A 27,228-nucleotide genomic window follows, 5' to 3' on the forward strand; every position below is an offset into this window, starting at 1 on the left:
TGATCTGCAACTTGTCGTCTGTGCCAAAATGTTGTCTTTGTAGCCAGCAGTCCAAGAGACTAGAGCTACAAGTCAGAGGGAGGCAAGTAAGAGCTGTAGAGTGGGTGATCAAACGCTTATTGCCCCTGCAGTGTGCGGCCGAGAACTGTCATGAAGGAAGAAATCCACGACAATTGCGTTGTGTAGGATCCGTCAAATCAGACGAAACCTCATAGTACGTGGGATACACTATTTTCTAGACATCTTTAGTTGCTCACAGTGCGCTTAGAACTGAAAAGAAGACGTGACGTCGCATTCGGGAGGACGACGGTTCAATCCCGCGTCTGGCCATCCTGATTTGGGTTTCCCGTGATTTCCCCAAATCGCTCCAGGAAAATGCCGGGATGGTTCCTTTGAAAGGGCACGGCCGACTTCCTTCCCCGTCCTTTCCTAATCCGATGAGACCGATGACCTCGCTGTCTGGTCTCCTCCCCCAAACAACCCAACCAACGACGTGACGCGACCGATGGGCATACTGGAGACACTATCCAACATATCAATGCAAAGCTTCATCGGATTATCGGTGTGGTCTCCATTTCACCGTCGATCGGACTTTATCTTACGAATAGCCTACACATTTATGTGAAATTTCAAATGGTTCAAATGGCTCCGAGCACTATGGGACTTAACATCTGTGGTCATCAGTCCCCTAGAACTTAGAACTACTGAAACCTAACTAACCTAAGGACATCACACACATCCATGCCCGAGGCAGGATTCGAACCTGCGACCGTAGCAGTGGCGCGGTTCCGGACTGAGCGCCTAGAACCGCTAGTATGTGAAATTTGATCCACGTATGTACAACAACGTGATCTGACTACTTCTAGTAAAATACGAGGTGGTGAACAAACTTTCAAACCGCAACTGGATTAAAGAAGTATTTAAGTTAAATTAAGATACATTCCAACTAAGATCTTCAACTATCCTAAAATTATGTATTTGTGTTAGCGTATCACTCATAGAGAGAGAGAGAAGGACAGAGAGATGCTGTGGTAAATACGAAAGCGTGCTGAAAAATATCGCTCCAATTTTTTTATGTCACAGCTCTTAAAGCTTTTTAAATTAAACAAACATCGTTTACATTCTGCATCTTTATTCTCCATGTCTATGTTTTTATTTCTTTATTTTTATTTCGCCCTGGTTACGAACACGTATCTCCCAACCAGATATCAGTTTGTTGATAACGTCACTGTAGAGTGGTCGAAATCGTTGACGGCGCCACAACTTCACCTTTATTTGCACCGCTTCATCACTGTCAAAGTGAAGTCCTCGAAGATGTTCTTTAAGTTTAGGAAAAACATGAAAATCGGACAGAGCCAAGTCGGGACTGCATGGAGAATTATCGATGACAGTCAACACAAGACGTCGGATTGTTGCAGAGGTCGCAGCGCTCGTGAGTGGTCTGGCATTGCCATGGTGAAGGAGAGGGTACTCCACGTTTGGACTAAATCTCTAATTTTTCTTGTGGTTACTGTGGTGTCACCGCCAGACGCCACACTTGCTAGGTGGTAGCTTAAATCGGCCGCGGTCCATTTAGTACATGTCGGACCCGCGTGTCGCCACTGTGTGATCGCAGACCGAGCGCCACCACAAGGCAGGTCTCGAGATACGGACGAGCACTCGCCCCAGTTGTACGACGACTTTGCTAGCGACTACACTGACGAAGCATCGCTCATTAGCCGAGAGACAGTTAGAATAGCCTTCAGCTAAGTCCATGGCTACGACCTAGCAAGGCGCCATTAACCGTATCTGAAGAGATTTGTATTATCAACAGCGATGTACCACAACATGGAATAAAGTTAAGTATTTGAGGAGCTGCATACTTTTCTTATTAGAATTCACTACTTATCCTGTTCCAGACTTGACGCCAGTCGGCGTGTGTGTACGCGTGCCTTTCGGCTCCCTTCTCAGTGTGGCGTAGCTAGCTTGTTACGCCACAACAGTTACAAACTTGATTGCTGCACAATGTTTTTCACTCACCGACATAGTTAAACTCTACACTGCAATGTTAGACGCTACATTTCAGGGCCTTCTTGCGCCAGAGGGTTGCAACTTGCGCCAGACAAGCGGAAAAGTCGACGGAGTAATGTGCGTCATAGGTAATATCACAACTGTTATAGATCACAAATAAAGAAATTGAAAGCATTACCTTTCAGCACACCCACGTTAATCATTTGAAAGCAAAGTGTTGACGTATTCTTCCTGCTACATGTCTCTTTAACATCACTGTGACTCGAACTTACATTAGTAACTAAAAACTGCATATAAAACATGAATAACACACTGAAGTGCCAAAGAGACTGGTACGCCTGTCTAATATCGTGCAGGGCCCCCGCGAGCACGCAGAAGTGACGCAACGCTACGTGACATAGACTCGATTAATGTCTGAAGTAGAGCTTGAGGGAACTAACACCATGAATCCTCCAGCGTTGGTCATAAATCCGTAAAATTAGGAGGGGTTGAAGATCTCTTCTAAACAGCACGTTGCAATGCATCCCAGGTATGCCCACTAATGTTCATGTCTGGGGAGTCTGGTGACCAGTGGAAGTGATTAAACTCAGAAGAGTGCTCTTGCAGCCATTCTGTAGCAGTTTCAGTCCGGAACCACGGCCGGCCACTGTGGCCGAGCGGTTCTAGGCGCTTCAGTCTGGAACGGTGCGACCGCTACGGTCGCAGGTTCGAATCCTGCCTCGGGCATGGATGTGTGTGGTGTCCTTTGGTTGGTTATGTTTAAGTAGTTCTAAGTTCTAGGGGACTGATGACCTCAGATGTTAAGTCCCATAGTGATCAGAGCCGGAACCACGCGGCTGCTACGGTCGCAGGTTAGAAATCCTGCCTCGGGCATGGATGTGTGTGATGTCCTTAAGTTAGTTAGATGCTTAGAGCCATTTGAACAACAGGAGATCGGACAGGCTGCTTACGTAAGTGTCACCTGTCAGAGTCGTATCTAGAGGTATCGGGCGTCCCATATCACTCCAACTGCACACGCACCATTAATAAGCCTCCACCAATTTGAACAGTCCTCTGCTGACACGCAGGGTCCATGGATCCATGGGGTTGTCTCCATACCCATACACGTCCATCCGCGAGATACAATTTGAAACGAGACTCGTCCGACCAGGCAATATGTTTCCAGCCATCAACAGTCCAATGTTGGTGTTGACGGGCCACGCGAGGCATAAAGCTTTGTGTAGTGCCGTCATCAAGGGTACATAAGTGGGCCTTCAGCTCCGAAAGCCCATATCGATGATGCTTCGTTGGATGGTACGCCGGCTGACACTTGCTGGTGATCCAGCACGGAAATCCGCAGCATTTTGCGGAAGGATTGCGTGGAACGATTCTTTTCAGTCGTCGTCGGTCCCTTTCTTAGAATGAGATTTTCACTCTGCAGCAGAGCGTGCGATGATATGAAACTTCCTGGCAAATTAAAACTGTGTGCCTGACCGAGACTCGAACTCGTGACCTTAGGCTTTTGCGGGCAAGTGCTCTACCAGCTGAGTTACCCAAGCACGACTCACGACCCGACCTCACAGCTGTAATTCCGCCAGTACCTCGTCTCCCACCTTCCAAACTTCACAGAAGCTCTTTTGCGAACCTTGCAGAGCTAGCACTCCTGGAAGAAAGGATATGGAGAGACATGGCTTAGCCACAGCCTGGGGGATGTTTCCAGAATGAGATTTTCGCTCTGCAGCTTACACAACGTTCCTCGAGTTCACAGTGGATTCGAGCTGGTGATCCAAACATTTTACGCCTCTGCCAGCGACATTTACCTTTAGCTGCGACGTTCTGTCAGCTGCATGGCTGTTCTCGCCCTCTAAAAATCCTATAGAAAGCTAATCAAAATCTTTACTGATTTTATCAGCTGAAACTGTCCTATGTTTCTCGTTAGGTGAGAAAACATGCACTCATGCCTAGTCTGGAAAATATGGCGATATACACGTGCATAGATGGAACAACGTGTATGCTTCAACGCCCTCACAATTCTCGCAAGAACAATTAACTATGTGGCTGTTTCGTTTCTCCAGTATTTGAACTCAATGACTCTTCAGCCAAATTCTAGCTGAGCGTCAGCCATAGTGAACACAGTGTACACACAGAATTCCTCTTATGGCGTCAAACGGAGCGTGATGTGTCCTGTTCTGCACTTGGCGCTGGTTCAGAAGTGAGTCCCCTAAGTTTTCGGTATTATGTCTTTCGTAGCAAACTGTCCCCCACCTATGTCCTTTCGTGTTTCACACCACACCTTCTTCAGACCAATGGCAGCGTTCCTTTCACCTTGTGGAAACTACCGTGCTAATCGCAAAGGGCCTACCTTTAAACTGATTCGAAATATCGCTCCTTCTTCTCCTTCCGAGTCTACTTCAGCCAATCGGACATTTTGTACCTGCTCCTGATGCCTAAAAGTTACACATGTACATCATGAGCGTACCACGGGCCTTTCACGTGATCAACTGCATCGCTGGTCTGTTTTCCATCCATCTGGCAATTCCCCAATTCAGTTTTCTAAATAATTTCTCCATCGCAAGCAGCACTGGGCCGTTGCCTGCTCCCCTCGATGTATCGCCTGGCACGCTTGTTTTCCCTCTCGCCATGGGTCACCAACACCCTGTTAGAAGCCTTTCGTTGTATGTGGGCCATGGCGATGCCACCCACGACTGCCCCCAAACTAAAACGTTTCTTCCAGCAGCTTTTTCACCTTTTGCTCCTTGACATGCAGGATTTCGATTCGGTGTGTTAATACGATCGGATTGATTTCATCCGTTTGCATTATATACTGTACATTTTGATAGGCAAATCTGCTCAGCCGGCCGGTGTGGCCGTGCGGTTCTAGGCGCTTTAATCTGGAACCGCGTCATCGCTAGGTCGCAGGTTCGAATCCTGCCTCGGGCATGGATGTGTGTGATGTCCTTAGGTTAGTTAGGTTTCAGTAGTTCTAAGTTCTAGGGGACTGATGACCACAGATGTTAAGTCCCATAGTGCTCAGAGCCATTTGAACCATTTTGAAATCTGCTCACTATTGCTGAAGTATGTCAGGTGACATATCCATCTACTTGTTATGACGTATAACATCTCATGTAATGAGCGAAACTGACATTCATTCAAGCTGCCGCCATACAAATCTAGTGACCTTTTTGGATTCATCATCACAATGCCAAGCCCAACTTAAGATTTTCAGTGTCCACGTTTCATTTCCATATTAAGCCATGCTCGAGACTTATACCAACAGAAATGGCAACTTCAATAACATAACGAAATTCTATCCAAGCGCGTCTTTTGTAATTGGAGAACGCTTTCTTTGCTTGTGCTTGTCTGCTTCCGATCTCCTTGTTGCTATGCAAGGATTTCGGAAGGTAAGTCATAAATGCCATCCAACGCTAAGACCATCGCACAAGAAGAGTGTCACATTGTCAGAAAGGAGTACATGTTCTGCACTCCCTGCATGGACAGTTCTACCGGGGTACGAATAACAGGTGAATCGCATTGTACAAGTGAAATGACGTGGCAACTGGAAAAGTAATACTTAATTGAGCTACTCGAGCAGTATGGTTCTTGTAGGCAAAACCTCTATATTGCACACAAATTCACCATGATATTCTGTCCATGTATAGGCCAAACTCAGTGTCCCTTCAAGCCGTGGTGAAATGGTGCCAACAATTTGGCCAAGGCCAAACAGACTTGGTTCATGCTGACAGACAAGGAAGGCCATCGACGTCAACCACAGTTGATAGTCACCAGACAATAGAGGAACTTTCACAGCAGTGCGAGAACTTCCGAGGACAGGGACGTTCACACAGCGGTTCTCGAATGTCTCCGTGACCACAGAGCGGATTTATATCGTCCAGGAACAGAATGACTGGGAGAACTTTCCGAAATTTGCTTACAGAGACTTAATGTTGAAAAGCAGGGTCATGTATGTGTGTCACTTTGAGGAATAGCACAAGTTCAATAAAAGTTACTTGGTCTCTCACAATAACATGGAACTAACGTTTTGAAATCCTCTCTTATATTCACACTGTACAATCTCGTTATCTTCATGAGAGAACACCATTATACGCCTATCTTGCACTGCTATGTGGACCCTAACTTTTATGTTAATCAAAGCGTTATTCTCTTTTCCACCATTCTTCACCTTCATTTTCGCTGTTTTTGCTGTTATGCCAATTTCTGCGCTAATTAGATTGTTTATTCCTCCCTATAAGTATTCTAAATCGTCCTTGCTTTCAACCACAAGCTTAGCTATGCGTTAAGGACGATTCTGGTGCTCCCATTTCCTCTAATTCAGAATGAGAATGGAACACGTCATGCAGATCAACAAGTTTTGAAGGGCTTTTTGCTAGAAACGTGTGATTCTGGGTCCTATAGCAATAAAGGTCAAATATTTTGCAGTTCTTACAGCACCTTAAGTCTGTACCGAACATATCCCATTTATGTGCTATGTTTCGGGACCTGTTCGTAGTCTGTTCTCAAAGAAGCTGCAATTCCCGTGTAACATTAAGTGCTCTATTTACAACAGCCGTCTCTTAAAGTGCGATACCTCAACAAATTTTATAAATGCGTAACCTTTCTCAAGTCCACGACAATATTTGACAGTAGTGGAGCTCTTTTACTGAAGGAAGCTTTCTTTGTGGGTGCTGACCAACTTACCTCATCCTTGTTTCGGTCACCGTGTGTACTCTTTTTTCATAGATTGAAGAAAACCTTTGCTGCTGCCATTGCTATGTTCTTACCGAGTTTGAGAGTACGCACTGATTAGCTCAAAGCACAAAAAATTAGTCATCCCAGAGTGCACGCACAGATGAATCGTTAAGCCATTAACTGATGGCGCGGCGATCGAGTCACTTGCTCGACAGCGCGCGCCCTGTCCTTACGTGAGCATAAGACAGTAATGATGAGTGAGACGTTTATATTTCAAGCGGACATTGTACGTAAACATGGGTAGATGTAAGGACGTTACAGAGAGGCAGAAAGGGTAAATCGTGTTTGGCCGTGCCTATGACCATACGGTGTGTGAAGTTACTGGATTTTTTGGTGTTTCACGTCGGACTGTTCAGTACGTCTACAAGCTGTGGTGCAACACGCGTGGCCAAGAAATATGACTTCTGAATTGTGATCGGAAGAACATCCTGACTGAGAAACACCGGAAACGCTATTCACGGTTGTGAATCGAAACCGCTTCCAAACCCGATAGGAATTACTGTAGACAGTGAATGAAGGACCATTCGCACCTGTTAGCAAGCAAACATTGTTACGAAAACTGCGTGCAACAAGCATCTGGAGCCGGTCACCTCACAAGAGGACATTGCTCCCACAGGCACAGATCTGTCCGTGTGAAATGGGCTAGAAATCGTCGAACGTGGGCAGCGGAGGACCGGCGAAACGTAATGTGGTCTGGCGAATCACGTTGTTGCCTATGTGCAAATGACGCACATCGTCGAGAGCACCGAAGGCCAAATAAAAGACTTCGCCCTGTATACTTGATAGATCAGGTTCAAGTCAGAAGTGGGTCTGTGATGTTTTGGGGATGCTTTTCTTATGGCCCACACACTGAGGCGATCAGCAACGTGAATCAGCGTGTTTTAAACATTCTGAATGATCAGGTGTTGCCTTTCAGTCAACATCTGCATGACGTGTATACTGTTGATAGTCCTATTTTTCAAGACAACAGAAGCAGAGTTCATCCAGCTGGTTTTCTGAACACTCCAACATATATCTTGACTGGACTGGGAAACCATCTGACTTGAGTCCCGAGTGTGCGATAGACTGGAACAATGGGTAAGACACCGACGTCAGCATCCCCGCAATTCCTCGGTGAGTGGCTAACCTGGTTGCGTCATACCTTGACAACCTTGTTCACTCACTTCTAACCATTTCAGGCGGTTATCAAGTCCAGGCGTGAAATTACACGCTATTAAACGATGCTTGTAATCATTTCTCTAGGGATGACTGATTTTTTGATCCAGTGAGTTTACATCCCTACCCACTGAGCGAGGTGGCCAGTGGCTAGCACACTGGGCTCGCATTCGGGAGGACGACGGTTCAATCCCGCGTCCGGCCATCCTGATTTACGTTTTCCGTGATATGCCTAAATCGCTCCAGGGAAATGTCGGGATGGTACCTTTGAAAGGGTATGGCCGACTTCCTTACGTGCCCTTAGCGCTAGGATTTCACTCGGAAGAAGTCATGCCCATTCACCCCCCTCCACGCCTATCCATAGTGTAAGGCCCTCCCCTAAACAGCCGCCAGTTCCACAAACTGGAAGCTACATCAACGTTGTTATCGTCACAGTCCACCACACGTTACACTGTGGTGAGATTCAGTTATGATAAGAAATTTAAGTTTTTCTGGATAGTAATATAATATGAATGTGCATTATTAATGAAATAAAAGTATTTATAGAGAATTGATAGCATCGCCAGCAATAGAAAACAAAAAATAACGTGATGTTATTTAAGGGCAATAAGGACAAATCTTCATTAACTAATTCTCTTATTATAATACGTTTATTTGAGGGAAACAGCAGATCAAACATATATTACGAAAACAATGGTCTTGAATCTGTCATGTCGGTAGTAAAGCCACGGATGCAGTCGACTAACTCTGTTGTCTAAAATCAACGTTATATAGAATTCTTTACAGACGAATGGAAAAACTGATAGAAGCGGACCTCGGGAAAGATCAGTTTGGATTCCGTAGAAATGTTGGAACACGTGAGGCAATACTAACCTTACGACTTATCTTAGAAGAAATATTAAGAAAAGGCAAACCTACGTTTCTAGCATTTGTAGACTTAGAGAAAGCTTTTGACAACGTTAACTGGAATACTCTCTTTCAAATTCTGAAGGTGGCAGGGGTAAAATACAGGGAGCGAAAGGCTATTTACAATTTGTACAGAAACCAGATGGCAGTTATAAGAGTCGAAGGGCACGAAAGGGAAGCAGTGGTTGGGAAAGGAGAGAGACAGGGTTGTAGCCTCTCCCCGATGTTATTCAATCTGTATATTGAGCAAGCAGTAAAGGAAACGAAAGAAAAATTCGGAGTAGGTATTAAAATTCATGGAGAAGAAGTAAAAACTTTGAGGTTCGCCGATGACATTGTAATTCTGTCAGAGACAGCAAAGGACTTGGAAGAGCAGTTGAACGGAATGGATAGTGTCTTGAAAGGAGGATATAAGATGAACATCAACAAAAGCAAAACGAGGATAATGGAATGTAGTCAAATTAAATCGGGTGATGCTGAGGGGATTAGATTAGGAAATGAGACACTTAAAGTAGTAAAGGAGTATTGCTATTTAGGGAGTAAAATAACTGATGATGGTCGAAGTAGAGAGGATATAAAATGTAGACTGGCAATGGCAAGGAAATCGCTTCTGAAGAAGAGAAATTTGTTAACATCGAGTATTGATTTAAGTGTCAGGAAGTCGTTTCTGAAAGTATTTGTATGGAGTGTAGCCATGTATGGAAGTGAAACATGGACGATAACCAGTTTGGACAAGAAGAGAATAGAAGCTTTCGAAATGTGGTGCTACAGAAGAATGCTGAAGATAAGGTGGGTAGATCACGTAGCTAATGAGGAGGTATTGAATAGGATTGGGGAGAAGAGAAGTTTGTGGCATAACTTGACTAGAAGAAGGAATCGGTTGGTAGGACATGTTCTGAGGCATCAAGGGATCACAAATTTAGCATTGGAGGGCAGCGTGGAGGGTAAAAATCGTAGAGGGAGACCAAGAGATCAATACACTAAGCAGATTCAGAAGGATGTAGGTTGCAGTAGGTACTGGGAGATGAAGAAGCTTGCACAGGATAGGGTAGCATGGAGAGCTGCATCAAACCAGTCTCAGGACTGAAGACCACAACAACAACAATAGAAACAAGTGAAAGCCGTTTTGTTTATGTAGGCCCTCATAGTAGCTCACGGAAATTAAAGAACATAAGAATGCCATAAAGTAGAAATGCCTAATGAAAGCAGTAAAATATTTGCTTATATGCCATATTTCGTTAGTATTTGCATGGGTAATGGGTGAATTTTAACTTATAAATTATTCCAATGCCATACCTGCGCATTATAAACGAGGTTATAAAGAATTGTGGCTGTTTCTGTGTGATTAGTGTCCTATCTGCTGTTACAAACGTCTCAGGAAAATAATCTGTCGTTATTCTTTGACCTGTCTGTTTTCAACCAAAAGATTTATTAATTTCGTAAATGTCATTCAAACCATTTTTAAACATAATAATGATAATGTGTATGTTTGTCACAGAGTAGTTATGGAGGAAATAAATGCTGCAGTGTTTCACGGCTGTAAAACGTCCTTGATGCTGTGCTAGCTCTTCTTCCACCCCTAAAATTTTTCAGGAAAACTATGCAGTGAATAATACGCAAAAACAGCTTGGATCGATCTAGCAAGAACAAAGTAATTTTGATGCCATCTGGAAGTATAGTGAACGTTGGTGCTTGTTTCACATATACAGCCTGAGTTCTGAAACTTAAGTGTCAAGTATACTGTGGTTCCTCTTTCTCCAAGCAAATTATTCTTTGAGGGTAGGTTTTTCCTGTTGTAGCTTTGGGTGCTTTTTCTCACATAGAAGTACGTTTCTTCATAGGCTATTCATCTGAATACTGAATTCTCGTATTTAAGGAATTCAGTGCTAAATTCTTTTCTCTTATGTTTGCTGTGGAAGTACCTGGCACAGCTGAGGCCAATTGTGCACGTTTTTTGTAACGTGTCTTTTAAGTATCTGGCAAAATTTAAGACCTAGCAAGATATTAATCTAACATTCACTCTTAGCCGAGCGGTCTAAGGCGCTGCAGTCATGGACTGTGCGGCTGGTCCCGGCGGAGGTTCGAGTCCTCCCTCGAGCCTGGGTGTGTGTGTTTGTCCTTAGGGACTGATGACCATAGCAATTAAGTACCATAAGATTTCACACACATTTGAACATTCTTTTTAAACATTCACTCCAAGTGCAGCCGAACGCGGTAATCCACGTGCGTCAACTGAAACGATGCCCAGGCTCCGAACAAAGACCGGGAAAACCGGGGGTGAGGGGGCGGGACTTGTTCCGGGTGAAATCCTAGCGCTAACGATTCCTGACCTCCTTCCCCATCCTTCCCTAATCTGAAGAGACCGATGACCTCGCCGTTTGGCCTCTTCCCTCAAACAACCCAACCCAACCTAACATCCCTACCTGATTACAGTCGGTTTGTCTTCAGGTGTGCCGCAAGTTCGCGAGCTGAATAGTAAGAAGCAGGCGGTGTGCCAGACGTTAATACAAGGACGCCTACAGAGGTTTCAGAAGCAACTTTCTGTGTGCCGCAGGTGCTGGTGGCAGCCAGCCGGGGGCGCGCAGTCGGCGGGAGCGCAGGTGTGCCGCACGTTCGCGGGTCTGACGCGCGAGCAGCAGGAGGTGTGCCAACGGCGGCCCGCCGCCACCAGCGTCGCCATCCAGGGTCTGCACCACGCCGTCCAGGAGTGCCAGTTCCAGTTCCGACACCACCGCTGGAACTGCTCCTCGCTCGCCACCAAGAACCGCAACCCGCACGCCAGCGTCCTGCTCCAGCGGGGTGAGTCACCTCGTGTTCCTGGCACTCACAGTGTCACCAGCTGTTCATTCATTCCGGAATCTAATGTATCGACTACATGCAAGAAACACCTGTGAATAAGTAGGTCTGTCTGGTAACTGCCACCAAGACGACGAAAGGAATACTGAAAAAATTCTCGTTTCAGAAGACACCATCCCAGTATGGTTCTCATTTTCTCGTTATTTGCATATTTGCTGGTGGAGGTGGTCTGGCAAGGGTCATCTTTTTACGCTTTACCCCTTTTGTTGCAATGATTAAATGACAAACAGAATTTTTAACATGAAATGTTGATTATGACTTTGATAATATTGACAGTAGTGATGTGATGTTGGTATAGCGCGTCCTTTCAGTTCTACTGGGCCCACCCAGCAACACAAGGTGTGACGACTGGATAAAGTAGTGGGATTGGAGAGGATATTGTGGAAAAGATGTGGGCTTGTATATGGGAAACAAATGGAATGCTGGTGGTAGGAAACAAATAGGATCGCAGCTTGTCTGACAAACGATGGAAACCAACGGAGTAGGGTGAATTATCGAATAGGAAGCGTAGTTCTCCGGAATGACTTCATAATCTGGAAAAGGAAATGGAATACTTGGTGATGGAGGGAATATGGGACGTGTTGATATAGGTGCGGAAGCAGGACACGTGTCCCGAGGATAGTTTGTACTCGAGTATTTTGGTGTTGGAGGATACGTGATAACTTAATGGATAAATATAGTGTAAGAATGGCAGATGGTGCCAGGAAATAAAAAAGAGGTGATTTGCATGTCGCTCTAGAATTTGGAGAACGTTCTAAAACCTGAGGGAGTGAGGGTCGATGCGCCATGTGAATGTGTCGGTTGAGGGTGCTGTGAGTATGGATGACGATCGTGGGTTTCAGCCCCCAAGTTTGGCCAGATAGCGGATTTAGTCCATTGTGAATCATATCAATATATGGGGTGAAGCAGAAATACCACACTTGACGGTCGGGATGCGGTTCCTCATCCCAGTTCAAAAGTGTACCTAGAAAAACCCAGCGCCGCTGATAGGTTTAATAGAAATGCAATTTTAAAAAACGAGACTCTTCCAACGCTGTAAATGCATCCAGCGTGACCAAGAACAGGTTCCACTAATTCTGCCCTGTGCCAGACGTGTCCCATTAGCTCAATGAGAAAGGTAAAGCCGGCGACTTACCGACGTTCGAGACGCGTTCAAGCTGTACATTTTTCTTTTTTTCAGATAAAGCCTGAAATTACATCCAGTTTACACCTCCACAATGCAGTATCTTATCTGTTTCTTTCTGTTACTTTTAATTTTTTAAACATTAAGACACAACATAAACTTCTTACAAACGTAAATAATTACTTTGTTTCGTCCATAACACAAATAAAGCCAATAGAAAACAATAATGCGTACAGTAACAGTGTCGGTATCCAATGAGGTATAAAAACACAGTAGGTAGGCTGCACTAGAAGCTACGCACATGCTGTTCGTGTGACGTTCAGGCTTGTCTTCACAGAGCTGGTACGTACATGTACGAGCAACGTTCATTTAAGAGAAGACGTTCAAAGCGACCATCCCGGATTTGCGAACACGTCGTCGTTCGCTGGAACACACTTTGCTGGACCTTACACAAACACAGGTGCAGCTACCGTTGCTAAAGTGGCATGCACGCGAACTATTAGGTCGTGTCCATCCATGGATGGTGAACGTGGAGGTCAGAACATTGGACTTGTACAACTAATCCTTTCCCTTTGAAAATCTTCGTTTACATAGTGATGCACATTCATTCCAAATCGTGACGGTGTACCATCATACCGAATCGATAGCTGTCACCGAATACCATGTGGAAAATTTTCTAAAACGTCAGGCAAAGTATTCCAATGAAATATGTGATCCAGGGAGGCATTTAATCTGTCTGATAAGAGTTCAAAAGCACTCCTCCCAAGATTCCAGCCGACAAGTATATGCCAAAGCGTGTCTGAAAGCCACGTTCACGGGGGACATGTGGGTTGTGTTACCATCAATAATGGCTGTGTTTCAAAATGCACCCTATCTGATTTTGCTAGATAAAGCTTTGTCTTGAATTTGGATGAGTAATCACACGCCGACTTTTAAGTGGGCCATTTTTTCTTCACCTTGTTTAATCTCGAGCTTATGGCAACTATTCATTTCCCACTATTAACGAGTATAAGGCCAGCTTAGCAAATAAGATGACTCGTATGGCACCACCGGAGTTGTATCACGAAAACGTTTTGCCATTCAGTGATACACAGAATAATAAAGCCATTCAGTAACTATTTGCGTGATTCTGTTTCATTTACGTGCATCGAGAAATTATTGAAATACAGTTGAGTTAATTTTTGTAAATTGGATAAACACTGAAATTCGTACTACGCAATTCGCTATCGTCCGCTTGGGTATCTGAGAGGTTAACGCAGCTGACTGTCATGTGAGGAATCCGAATTCGCTCCTCGGGATTTTTCCTTGGGAATGAGGGCTGGTATGGGCTGCGCTCAGCCTTCTGAGCCCATCTGAGAATACACTCGCCTGACCGACTAGTGGCGGTTCAAAAATAAAAAAAACCGACAACGACCTAGAGAGCGGTGTGCTGACCCCATGACCCTCATAACGCATCCGATGGTAGTGAATGACACGGCGGTCGGCCGGGCCCGATTAGCCCGTCTAGGACCAGAACGCATAACTTTACTACTTTTGTGAGAAAATATGAGAAAAAGTGCCACCACAGCTGTATCTACAGGATATCTTTATTCTATCACACGATTGGTTTCGGCGCCATTTTCATCAGGAGTCTATACTCGACACCGTGTTGTCTCCAATGCCATTGGCTGATAAAAGCTAGCCCACGAGTGCTAGTAACAAGGATTACACAGTAAATGCTCCAAGGAAATCAAATAGGTTTTTGGCAGTGGTGAGGCCTACGAATGACGGTCATGTGTCGCCGAAACGAGTCGTATCATAGAATAAAGACATTCTCAAGATATAGCTGTGGTGGTACTTTTTCTCATATGTGTCGTAAGCTGAAGTCCCCCGCCCATGTAATAAGAAGGACAACCATAATTTTACTACTTTTACTTACTACTCGCAGTTCAAATGGTTCAAATGGCTCTGAGCACTATGGGACTTATCTTCTGAGATCATCAGTCCCCTAGAACTTAGAACTACTTAAACCTAACTAACCTAAGGACATCACACACAACCATGCCCTAGGCAGGATTCGAACCTGCGACCGTAGCGGTCGCACGGTTCCAGACTGTAGCACCGACTCGCAGTTAGCAGATTTAATAGTGAACATTCCATGGTACACCATTATATCGGAGCAGCCATGATAACAATGACATGGAGTACATTTGAAGAAGCATCAAACTCTCTTTCTGCATTTTAATCAGGATGTAAACGATAACTGTTTACACCGTACCACTCTCGTGTATGGGAGATCGAATTGAACTATTTGATACAAGACACTTGTGGTCTATCAAGTTGGGAAACCATCTGAAATTGGCCTACAAAAGGCAGTTAAGGCATAGTGCATGCGTGCCGCACGAGATATTGGCTGAAATCTTAATTGAATATTAAAAACCCTCCTTCTTGATCACAAAAAAATGTAATATTGACATAGGTGTAAATTATACCACACAATTTTCTGGAATAAAACAGTGCAAAATTAGCAGCTGAATCGTATTTCTTTATCTGTCCTTCTCACTACAATACAACTGTGCTGCCGCGCGGAGTGGCCGCGCGGTTCGAGGCGTCATGTGTCGGACAGCGCGGCCCCTCCCTGCGGAGGTTCGAGTCCTCCTTCGGGCATGGGTGTGTGTGTACCGTTCTTAGCATAAGTTAGTTTAAGTTGGTTTAAGTAGTGTGCAAGTCTAGGGACCGATGACCTATGCAATTTGATCCCTTAGGAATTCATACACATATGAACATTTGAACAATTGTGCTTGTAAGGGTTAAGTTTAGATCGAATTGGAAACATAATTAATATTTGCATGAATTCTTCAAAACACTTTACCTTTCATTATCCGCAGAGAAAATATGTTACTAACAGCTTGATTAAAAAAATGGTTCAAATGGCTTCAAGCACTAAGGGGTTTAACATCTGAGGTTATCAGTCCCCTTGACTTAGAACTACTTAAGCCTAACTAACCTAAGGACATCACTCACATCCATGCCCGAGGTAGGATTCGAACCTGCGACCGCAGCAGCAGCGCGGTCCCGGACTGAAGAGCCTAGAACCGCTCGGCCACAGCGCCGGGCAATAGCTTAAGTGGCTTTTGTAGACCAACTTCAGGTTGTTCCCCGCAGACTGCAAATATCCAACATCGCATCGAATTCACATACACCACTGTAGCGTGTTTTAAACAGTTACCGTTCCCACCCGACATACATATTTGTCGACAGTTACACCTTTTCGTATTTTTGGTGTGATAGGAGTGAGATCAATTTTGCTATGAAGATCGTAAAAAGGCAGATGATACCATTACCCCGCCGCGTATCGGTAAGTGGCAATACGAAATGGCTGTCTACTGATTGGTCTCAGTAATATGGCCTAAACTCGTCAGCGTGTAAATATGCAGTCATTAGATAAGTTAAGACAGTTGGCAGGCAACCTATCAGGCAACGACTGTGTGCGTACTTGGGCGGCGTACGACGCCACTGGTCGATACAGGTGCCAGACAGACAGCGCTCATTATTTATTGCACTTGCGTGGCATGGCCATATCGAGCTGTCTTGTTCGATGAGACAAGCAACGTCACAAGCGACTGATGAGCCACTTTTAATGACATTGCAGAACAACAATTCAGATTAGTTTGATGCTTCGTCCGTTTCAACCGTCAGCTCAACAAAACCCTTAAAGCGATTGTTAATGGATCTATCAACACCTGCGGTATTATATTAGGCGACTAGTTACGAACCTTACAAGTTCATTTTCAAGACTGTCCTACTGAGGCTGCGCTGACGGTGCCTGATCTTAAGTCGATTTTGTCTTGGTAAGAGGCATGTACAGTTTGCGGAATTCATTCGGCAAACATTTGCAGAGCATGTGTTATCACTTTGATGTTCATTAAAAAGAACAAGCACTGCGAGTGCAGCTTCAGTAGGACAGGCTTGAAAATGAACTTTTGAGGTTCGGAACTAGTCACCTAATATAATACTGCAACTAATGAAAAAATCGTTAATAAACGCTTTAAGGAATTTAATAGAGTTGCTTGTTTCCTGTCAACGAAATGATGAAACTGAAGAAGTGTTAGTTCAGTACTGGAGATGTCTGTTTCATCATTTTACATTACGAATTTATGTAATATGATAATAGAAGCCTCTGGTGAATCCCTTTCCGTCTAGTTTATTGCTTGCACCGTGCCGGTATTATTCAGTTCCCCAAATATTTCGCAGGGAAAGTAGGTTCCATCACTAAATCCATTATTTTTTCCACTGACTCGACTTTATTCACTAATGACACAGGGGCTATCACTGCATATTTGTATCAACGCCCATGTGGTTTTAAGCTGTAACTTACATTAGTGCCCATTAAAATTGCTACACCAAGAAGAAATGCAGATGATAAACGGGTATTCATTGGACAAATATATTACAATAGAACCGACATGTGATTACATTTTCACACAATTTGGGTGCCTAGATCCTGAGAAATCAGTACCCAGAACAACCACCTCTAGCCGTAATAACGGCCTTCATACGCCTGGGCATTGAGTCAATCATAGCTTGGATGGCGTGTACAGGTACAGCTGCCCATGCAGCTTCAACATGATACCACAGTTCATCAAGAGTAGTGACTGGTGTATTGAGACGAGCCAGTTGCTCGGTCACCATTGACCAGACGTTTTCAGTTGGTGAGAGATCTGGAGAATGTGCTGGCCAGGGCAGCAGTCGAACATTTTCTGTATCCAGAAAGGCCCGTACAGGACCTGCAACATGCGGTCATGCATTACCCTGCTGAAATGTAGGGTTTCGGAGGGATCGAATGAAGGGTAGAGCCACGGGTCGTAACACATTTGAAATGTAACTTCCGCTATTCGAAGTTCCGTCAATGCGAACAAGAGGTGACCGAGACGTGTAACCAATGGCACCCCATACCATCACGCCGGGTATACGCCAGTATGGCGATGACAAATACACGCCTCCAGTGTGCGTTCACCGCGATGTCGCCAAACACGGATGCGACCATCATGATGCTGTAAACAGAACCTGAATTCATCCGAAAAAATGATGTTTTGCCATTCGTGCACCCAGGTTCGTCGTTGAGTACACCATCGCAGGCGCTCCTGTCTGTGATGCAGCGTCAAGGGTAACCGCAGCCATGGTCTCCGAGCTGACAGTCCATGCTGCTGCAAACATCGTCGAACTTTTCGTGCAGATGGTTGTTGTCTTGCAAACGTCCCCATCTGTTGACTCAGGGATCGAGACGTGTCTGCACGATACGTTACAGCCATGATGATAAGATACCTGTGATCTCGGCTGCTAGTGATAGGAGGCCATTGGGGTCCAGCACGGCGTTCCGTATTACCCTCCTGAACCCACCGATTCCATATTCTGCTAACAGTAATTGGATCTCGACCAACGCGAGCACCAATGTCGCGATACGATTAACCGCAATCGCGGTAGGCTACAATCCGACCTTTATCGAAGTCGGAAATGTGATGGTACGCATTCCTCCTCCTTACACGAGGCATCACAACAGCGTTTCACCGGGCAATGCCGGTCAACTGCTGTTTGTGTATGAGAAACCGGTTGGAAACTTTCCTCATGTCAGCACGTTGTAGGTGTCGCCACCGGCGCCAACCTTGTGTGAATGTTCTGAAAAGCTAATCATTTGCATATCACAGCATCTTCTTCCTGTCCGTTAAATTTCTCGTCTGTAGCACGCCATCTTCGTGGTGTAGCATTTTTAATGACCAGTAATGTATTACCATTTACTTCACAAATAAATCTGATGTGACGGGATACTATACTAACTGCTTCCTGAATGCATTCGATCGGTCTTAACGCTAGTTAGTTGCATATAACATATCCTTGATCATTGGTTTAAGAAACACGAGGAGTTGTTGTGTACGCAGAAGAGACCTGCAAGCAGGCGTTAGTTTCAAATAGTTTATGCAGCGGTAAGACAGACATTTGGAAACCAGAATTTAAACCATGAAACATATGCAGGATTGGATGTGAGGTATGATCGTAATCTATTGGTTACTAAATGCAGATAAACTGAAGAAATTGCGGAAAGGTAGGGTATTAGGGAGATGGGTTCTGGATAAGTTGAAGCAACACAGGTCACTGACAGTGTGAGGGGAGCATCAGGCAATGAGCGACTGAAGTATACAAAACAAATACAATAGGAGGTGAATGGGTTCCTTTCAGAGATAAAATAGTGAAGGTGGCAGAGGAACCTCTGTGCAAGAATATAAGGCCTCATTGGAATATCTGCGTAACAGAAGAGGTTGTAATGTTCTTGCTTTAATTTGTACATCTCGATTTGGTTCCATGTTTGTGTTGTCAAATTCGTGCGGTATCCTCGTTTGACATGCCAGGTTGATATTCCTGGGCAAGGATGACTCTTAATGGCTCTTCTTTGTGCCACCCTTAGCTACCAGCGAACATGGAACTATGATTTACTGTCGCTTGACAGTGGGCATCCGCCAGGAAATGTTGATAGGCGTCATTGAAGTCTGCCAGTTTCTTTGGACAGTATGTGTCAAAAGGCTCCACGCCCCTTGTGTTGTTACATTCTTGAGTTATCCTTAATTGGCTCGCCGGTTTGATATTCCTGGGCAAGGATGACACTTAATGGCTCTTCTTTGTGCCACCCTTAGCGACCAGAGAACATCGAACCTTGATTTACTGTCGCTTGACAGTGGGCATCCGTCAGGAAACGTTGATAGGCGTCGTTGAAGTCTGCCAATTTCTCTGGACAGTACGTGTCAAAAGGCTCCACGCCCCTTTATCCCCTGTCTTCTGTCGTTTCACCTCGGCCGTCTCGTCATGGTTGCGTGCGCGTGGTGCGTTGCCAGCAGATGGATTTCCGCGCGGTGGACCGCTTGGCCATCTCAGGTCATCGCCTCCACGAAGGGTCGCACTGGTGCGGCCAGCCATTAGCTCCGGGCGCAAGGGAAAGTGTTTGTCCTGTACCCTTCTTTTGTTGTGACCGCGCTCCCGAAGTGGTCAGGTTGACAGCGTGTCCTGCTGGGAAACCCGCCTGTCCTCCTCCTCGCTGCTCCCGCTGTCTTGTAAGAGTTTAGCCGGTTCGCTTTCACATTCTCAACTGCATTCACAGAAATTGTTCATCATAGTTATGTGATTACAAAATGTCGTACATAATACCACTTAGTATTGTCTTTCACAATTTTTAACAACAAAAGTGAGACTTAATTTTTTTTAAATAAAAAAAGTTAGATGAATCGACAGTATAAAAATAAAAGTTAAATGACTTGACAATATAAAAAATAAAAGTGAAATGACTTGACAGTATAAAAATAAAAATTAAATGAACTGACAATATAATATCTAAATCCACATCACTAATGTGGTTCACTTCCGTTTTAATAAATCAAATGCTACTTATTAATTCACTAAAATGAATAGGATTATGCCTTGTACAAGTATAGGTCAGGACAGCATAGGGTTCACAAGTTATTTACACACACACATGCACACCTGTTGTCTATTCTACAAACTAACTATCCATAAACATGCATTATTCAAAATTTTACTTCAATCCACTACTAGTTAATCCAACAAGCTACTTCAATGCTACTTCAACACAGTGTTTATACCACTACAACATTGTTCCAATTCGTCCTCTTCTTGACACTCACGGCATATGTCTTGTCACATGATAAATATGGAGAAACTTTCCTTAAACATACATAGTAAAAAGAACAATGGTTATTTGCACGCCAAAACATTTATACCAGTTGACACACCTGATAAGAGACTCGCAATTATACATTTACCATACTCATATATTCACACATAAAACAGTAAGAAAATTTCATCTAAAATTACGTTATCACAAGAATTAATCACATTGATGACTCTGAGCAGGGTAAAAATAGTTTCCTTATACAGGTTATACTACATTTTCTTACCCATTTCGTTCCTTCTTTAAGTTACCTTTCGCTTCCAAATCAGTTATTTAGACTGTGGTGGTTATTTTGGATTCATTTCTCATGAATGGCAAAATTGTGGTCTCCTCTATTCTGTAAAACAGTTTCATCTTAACATATTGAACATACAACAGACACAAAAGATCCGAATCCTCCTGTAGTTTAAATGGCAAATGTTTTGCTTCATTCTTATCACCTTAAACCAAGCTTTCCTTTGGTCCCATAATCAAAATTATTTAATCTTCCTCTACCTTCAAGAGGGAAATTTCCTCAGTACAAATCATATAGGCTGCAGTGCATCCCGCACCAGCGAAAACAGTAAGCTGTAATGCTCACAGCATCAGCAAAACACATAAACGTCGCTTTTCTAGGACAAGTATTAACGCAGAATAATTTTTCAGGCTTTGGCTCAACATCAGTCAAGACTACAGAAAGGATCCGTATTTCTGTTCCATTCTCCATTTGCTGAAAAACTGCTTGTATTTGACTACCACAATAATATTTTAGGGCCACGTAAATTACACAAACCACAATTCTTCTTTCACCTTGAAGGGAATCAATATACTTACGAAATCCACAGACAGCACTTTACGTACTCAGCTATAAAGAACAAAAAAGACATATATCATCAATATTAACATATCATCGCATATTGGGAAGCCAATGGTTAAACAATCGTATTATCGCATCCTGTTTTCAAGATTCTAAGCTTACTCATTCCTTTCTCAGAGTTCCCCTATCTTATAATATTCATACAGCACGCATTCTATAGTAAGAGATCCTCATTTATACTGACAGATATAGAATAGTAATAGATAGATAGTAGCACAGAAAGCAGAAAATCAGAAACAAAGCTACTAACAGCTGGGGACCTGGGTTTGCCAGACCCATAATACCCACAGATCGGATATTCCCCTGAGTTTTGCATTAATTCAACATAGATCTTGCTTCTCTCAGGAGCGGCTCTTTTCAGTTTACACAAAAAAACCGTAAACAGCATTTCACTCGTTCACAAAGAAACCTTTTATCTTCACATTTGAACCAACCTAAATCCTAATAAGTCAAGGAAAGAAAAATAACTAAAAACGTCACTTCAATCAATCACATAGAAACATCTTTATCATTATTTTTCCCAACATATTATTCAAAATGCATACGTCACAAATTTAAACTAATCAATTCTTTCTCCTCATCGTCCTCTCTACTTCTCACTGTCCTTTCTACTCATTTGCCATGTCGCTCATTTGTTCCGATTGGGCGCCTTCTGCGCTGATCGTTTGTCATTGCCGGTTTTGTTCATTTCCATTTGCTGGATTATGTCTAGAGTTAGCAGCCGAATTTCAACATTATGAGGTGCTCCGCCTACAGTCCTATTCCCACCGTATTCATCGTAGTATCGATTCTGGTTGCCGTACCTGTAGCGTTCACGATCTTGTCCACGTCCTCGATCATTTCCGTTGTTCCATCTGTGTTCGCGATTGTTACCCCAGTTTCTATAGGGCCGGTCCCGATTATTGTTCCGTTCGCGTCGCGACGACCAGTCACGCCATTGATTAGTACTACGGCCAGGACTGCGATTGCACTGCTGTGCCCCGTAATAACTTTGTGCCTGATTAGGCGGGCATTCTGCTGTATTGTATTCCAACTCTTGGAGAAGTGTCTTAAACGTTTCCACGTCCTCTTTGCATCGTCCCGCAAGAATGACGTGGCGCAAGTGCATCGGCAATTTGGTGATGCATATCCTAATTAGTTCCGCAGTCCCGTATGGGTCGTATAAAAATTGATCTGCCAGCAGCATGTGGTCGAATAGGCGTGCTGGGCTGCCGAAACCAGACTGGTTCAAATTTGGCAGCATAATTATGCCATGCTTGACCCTATCTTGTTCCGCTTCCGACCAATAGGTGGACAGAAAGGCTTGTCGAAACTCCCGAGTGGAGTTGCAGTGACGCGCTGCCGACCTCATGCGAATCGCCGGTTCGCCTTCCAAATAGCCACATATATATTCTATCTTATGTGAACTTGCCCAGTCGGGGGGAAGACAAAACTCAAATTGCTCGAGCCATGCTCGTGGATGTATTCCTTTTTGCGAATTTCGAAATATCTCAAACTTTCTCACCGTAAGGAAATGTTTGAAATCAAATCCCCGCATTTCCTCCCGGCGAGGCCCTTGAATGTTTCTATTTTTCTCATGTCTGCCCCTCAAAATACATTCTTCCCTGTCGTCAAAATCTCCCTCGTGGCCGGAGTCCCTCTCTGCACTGTTCGTACGGCTATTTTTAGTGCTATTGGCGAGTTCGGAATCACACGCCATGCGGCTTTCCAGATGCGCCACGCGTTCTTGTAATTCGCCTGTTACAGCTTTGTGCCGCCTGTTCACTTCGAACTGTCCCTTCTGAAATCTAAGAAGCGAACGCACTTCTTCGGTCTCTGCGACTGCTACCGGTGTAGTATTGTTCTCGCTTTCCGTCACCTTCATCGTGTCTACGATGTCCGCTAATGCCGCAATGTTATCATGTATTTGTCTGTTGTCCTCCGCCCCAGTCTGCTTCAATTGTTTTACTTACTGTTCGAGTGCGTGAATCGCTTGACTGTTATCCGCTACTGTGTTGCTAACAGACGTGGGACAATGCGTTTCCGCCTCCTGGACCCTCGAGAGTACCTGCTGGCGTTCCCTTTGGCATTCTTCTCTCAGCGCTTGGAAATTCCTAAGTAGCTGTTCTTCGCTCTCTTTCAATTCCGCATCGTGACTCCGCTTGCCCTGTTCTAAGGCTTGCAGACGATCATCGATTTGTTCAAATGTACGGCCTAATTCTTTCATAATATCACTTTTTATTTCACTTGCCAGATTGTTTATTCTTTGTGAGATATCATCGGACACTCTCTGCATCGACTTGTCGACTTTATTTGTCCTCTGGATTAGTTTTTCGTCTATTTGTTCGCCTAGCTCTCGGATCGATTTTTCAGATTTCTGCGTCATTTGTTCGCCTAGCTCGCGGATCGATTTTTGAGATTTCTGCGTCATTTGTTCGCCTACCTCTCGGATCGATTTTTCAGATTTCTGCGTCATTTGTTCGTCTAGCTCTCGGATCGATTTTTCAGATTTCTGCGTCATTTGTTCATCTAGCTCTCGGATCGATTTTTCAGATTTTTGCGTCATTTGATCGCCTAGCTCTCGGATCGATTTTTCAGATTTCTCTGCGTTTTCTTTATTTTGATGCAATAAGGCTTTCATGAGTTCTGCCAAATCAATTTGGTTAGTTGGAGGCAAACTAATTTCTGGCTCTGATGTGAGCCCGTTCGTCCTGTTTTGCATTTTCTCTGAAGTATTCCCCATTGCATTTTCGGAACCATCCGGCGTGTTAATATTCGAAATCAAATTATCCCCATGGTCCATGTTGCTTAAGTTGTTGGACCGCCTACTTTTAGCTTGGTTACGAGTCTGCATTAGTTCAATTTATACCCGGAACGCAACACACTAATCAAAAGAAATGTATCCCCCAAAAATTACGACAGTCACACGAAAGGTACCCAACCTAGTACGCACTTTTTCACACGCAAAACAAATTTATATCTTTGATCGAAGTCAGTGCAATTTACAAACGAGAAAAAAAACACATACATATAAAACACACTAATATAGAAAACAAAACAAGACCAACAACACAACGCCGCTCAACAACGCCGTGAATCTTTTGAAAGTCTGCTCAGAAACAACGCAGAAGTTGTTTGAGCGCTGCAGGGAAAAAAATTAAGATTATACAGAGCTCGCAATCTAACGTTTCAGAGATTCCAGAGTCTAGCGGAATCACAGAACAGGGTCGCCATGTGTAATGTTGTTGGTTTAATTTGTGGTGTAAGCGGTACTGATAGACAATAAAAGCTGGTTAGAAGCTGTGAGCTGTCAGGGGAAGTTAACCTTGCCTTACTGAGCAATTTTTTCACCAGGTATCCAGTCTAGCTTACCAAATTCCCAACCAGACTAACATTAATTATAATCTTTTAATAGTCATACGACAACCGGTTATATATATATATATATATATATATATATATATATATATATATATATATATATATATATAAAAGAGAATTTAAATAAAAAGAAATAAATCAGTTTATATTTGGAAATTTCTTTTAACATTGATCATTGAAATTTCAGTATATTAAACTTGATTCATAACTAAACTGGTGCCTTATTTAGGATTGTGAAAATGTGAGTTTGTAATCTTACAGAACACATCAAATATGGAGCCAAGATTGGGAGACTGCATACAACACTGCATTCATAAAATAACACACAAAGAACGCTGAAACATACGCAAGAGGAAATTAACCACAGCCAACCGATTCAATTTTCACCCAAAGAAGTTACGTTCGTAGCGCAATCCTGTCCGTCATGAAATTACCACACACTGGTATACTAAATTCATACTAACTCTCTGTGAAATCTTCCCGAAAAGAATAGCTGAGGGCTACTTTGATGCTTACACCACATGCTTCACGTGGTCAACTTGGTTTACACAAAGAGTGTAACTCCACAATAATTTTGATAATTAAAATAAATTACATCGAAACGCAATTTACTAAAGAAAAACCTCGAACTGGTTACTATCGTCTTACTATTAACCTGATATGTCAAACAATTGTATAAGCACGTGGTACTGGTCTCACAAACTACACCCCACGTGGGTTGAACATAAAGAAATATCTTATCATATACAGTATATAAAAGAAAGCGGATGTAGGTTCCGTATGAGACTGTGTGACATGAATTACATATAAACTGTGTTTTAAAGTGTAGTAGTGTGACAGATAGTTCTTGTTTATGTGTAAAAGTAACACGTTCCACTACTCAGTCTCCTCCCAGATAGTCAGAAACGCCACAGTAAATTTAGACGAGGAATTTATGCCGTAAATGACAACAGATTTAAGAAATTAACATGAAAGGAATCCAGCAGAGACCTATCAAGGTATTAGAATTATTTGAGGAAAGGCGAAAATCTAAAATCGCACCAGGTAAATTGGAAAACACATGCATAAAAATAATGTTGACTGAAAGTGCAAAATGGCAAAGCAGGAATGGCTAAAGGAGAACTGTAAAGCTGTTAAATAAACATGACTGAAACAAGTAACCATCCGAGAAAAGGGTGATAGCTATATATACTTTCACAGCTGATTTGCATAGGCAGAAGGTTGAAAGGTGGGTCGAATACAGGGAAAAGTTAAAGAAAGAAAATCAACATGTAGACAAAATTATGCAAAGAGAAGAGGAACCGGCTGATGATGAGATGAAGCATACGATACTGGGAGTAGAATCTGACACACAAATAAAACACGTGACTCGAAATAAAGATACCGGACGAAGTTACTTGAAGTACAAATGCACACAAAATATTTCCTCGTGGTATGCAAGATATATAAGAGAGGCGAAATATCCTCATGTTGCTAGAAGAATGTAAACAAAATAAACATCCTACGGTACTATCTACTGGAAGACAAAGACGGTTTGTGGTGGTGGTGGAAGTTAGTGTTTAACGTCCCGTCGACAACAAGGTCATTAGAGACGGAGCGCAAGCTCGGGTTAGGGAAGGATTGGGAAGGAAATCGGCCGTGCCCTTTCAAAGGAACCATCCCGGCATTTGCCTGAAACGATTTAGGGAAATCACGGAAAACCTAAATCAGGATGGCCGGAGACGGGATTGAACCGTCGTCCTCCCGAAAGACGGTTTGTCCAGGCGCCTAATCGGAAACGATTTTCTTACTCTGTACAAAATGGTTGCTTTGCAAGAGGAGTCTGAGATGTGCTTTAAACGTATGGGTTCCAATCGACGTTCGGATCGGCATCAATAGTGTCGCATGCCCTCTCTTCTTTCACGAGACATTGCAGTATGTTTTTTTATCACTCTTCTGGCTGGATTGATGTGTCCCACACTAATTCCTCTCCTGAGATAATCTCTCAGATTAGCGCTCGCAACCTACGACCTCTATTATTTGCTGGATGTATTCCAATCTTTAGGTTGCTCTACAGTTTCTACGCTCTACAGCTCCCTCTAGTACCATGGATGATGTCCTAACAGATGTCCTATCATCCTTTCCCTTCTTCTTGCCAGTGTTTTCCATACAGTCCTTTCCTCGCCGATTCTGCGGAGAACCTCCTCATTCCTTACCTTATCAGTCCACCTAATTTTCAACATTCTTCCGTATCACCACATCTCAAATGTTTCTGTTCTCTTCTAATCTGTTTTTCAAACAGTATATGTTTCACTACCACACAGTTCTGTTCTAGAAATGTACATTATCAGAAATTGCTTCCTCAAATTAAGGCGTTTGTTTGATACTTGTAGATTTCTATCGGCCAAAAAATGCCTGCATAGACAGCAGAATTCCTTAATTTCATGTACTTCGTGATCACCAGTTCTGATGTTAACTTTCTTGGTACTCTCATTTCTGCTACTTCTCATTACTTTCGCCTTTCTTCGATTTACTGTCAGTCTG

At 43.5% G+C, this 27,228-nt stretch overlaps 1 protein-coding gene across 1 annotated transcript in view; it reads left to right on the plus strand.

Annotated features, from left to right (window-relative positions):
• The window catches only part of LOC124775979 (protein Wnt-10b-like), a 428,525-nt gene that overhangs the window by 19,273 nt on the left and 382,024 nt on the right, over window positions 1–27,228 (plus strand). Inside the window, exon 2 of the mRNA XM_047250820.1 lies at window positions 11,351–11,595. Coding sequence (XP_047106776.1) covers window positions 11,351–11,595 — 245 coding nt within the window. The remainder of the gene's footprint in view (window positions 1–11,350; window positions 11,596–27,228) is intronic.

The sequence above is a fragment of the Schistocerca piceifrons genome, chromosome 2 (assembly GCF_021461385.2).
Source record: "Schistocerca piceifrons isolate TAMUIC-IGC-003096 chromosome 2, iqSchPice1.1, whole genome shotgun sequence".
Classification (NCBI taxonomy): Eukaryota; Metazoa; Arthropoda; class Insecta; order Orthoptera; family Acrididae; genus Schistocerca; species Schistocerca piceifrons.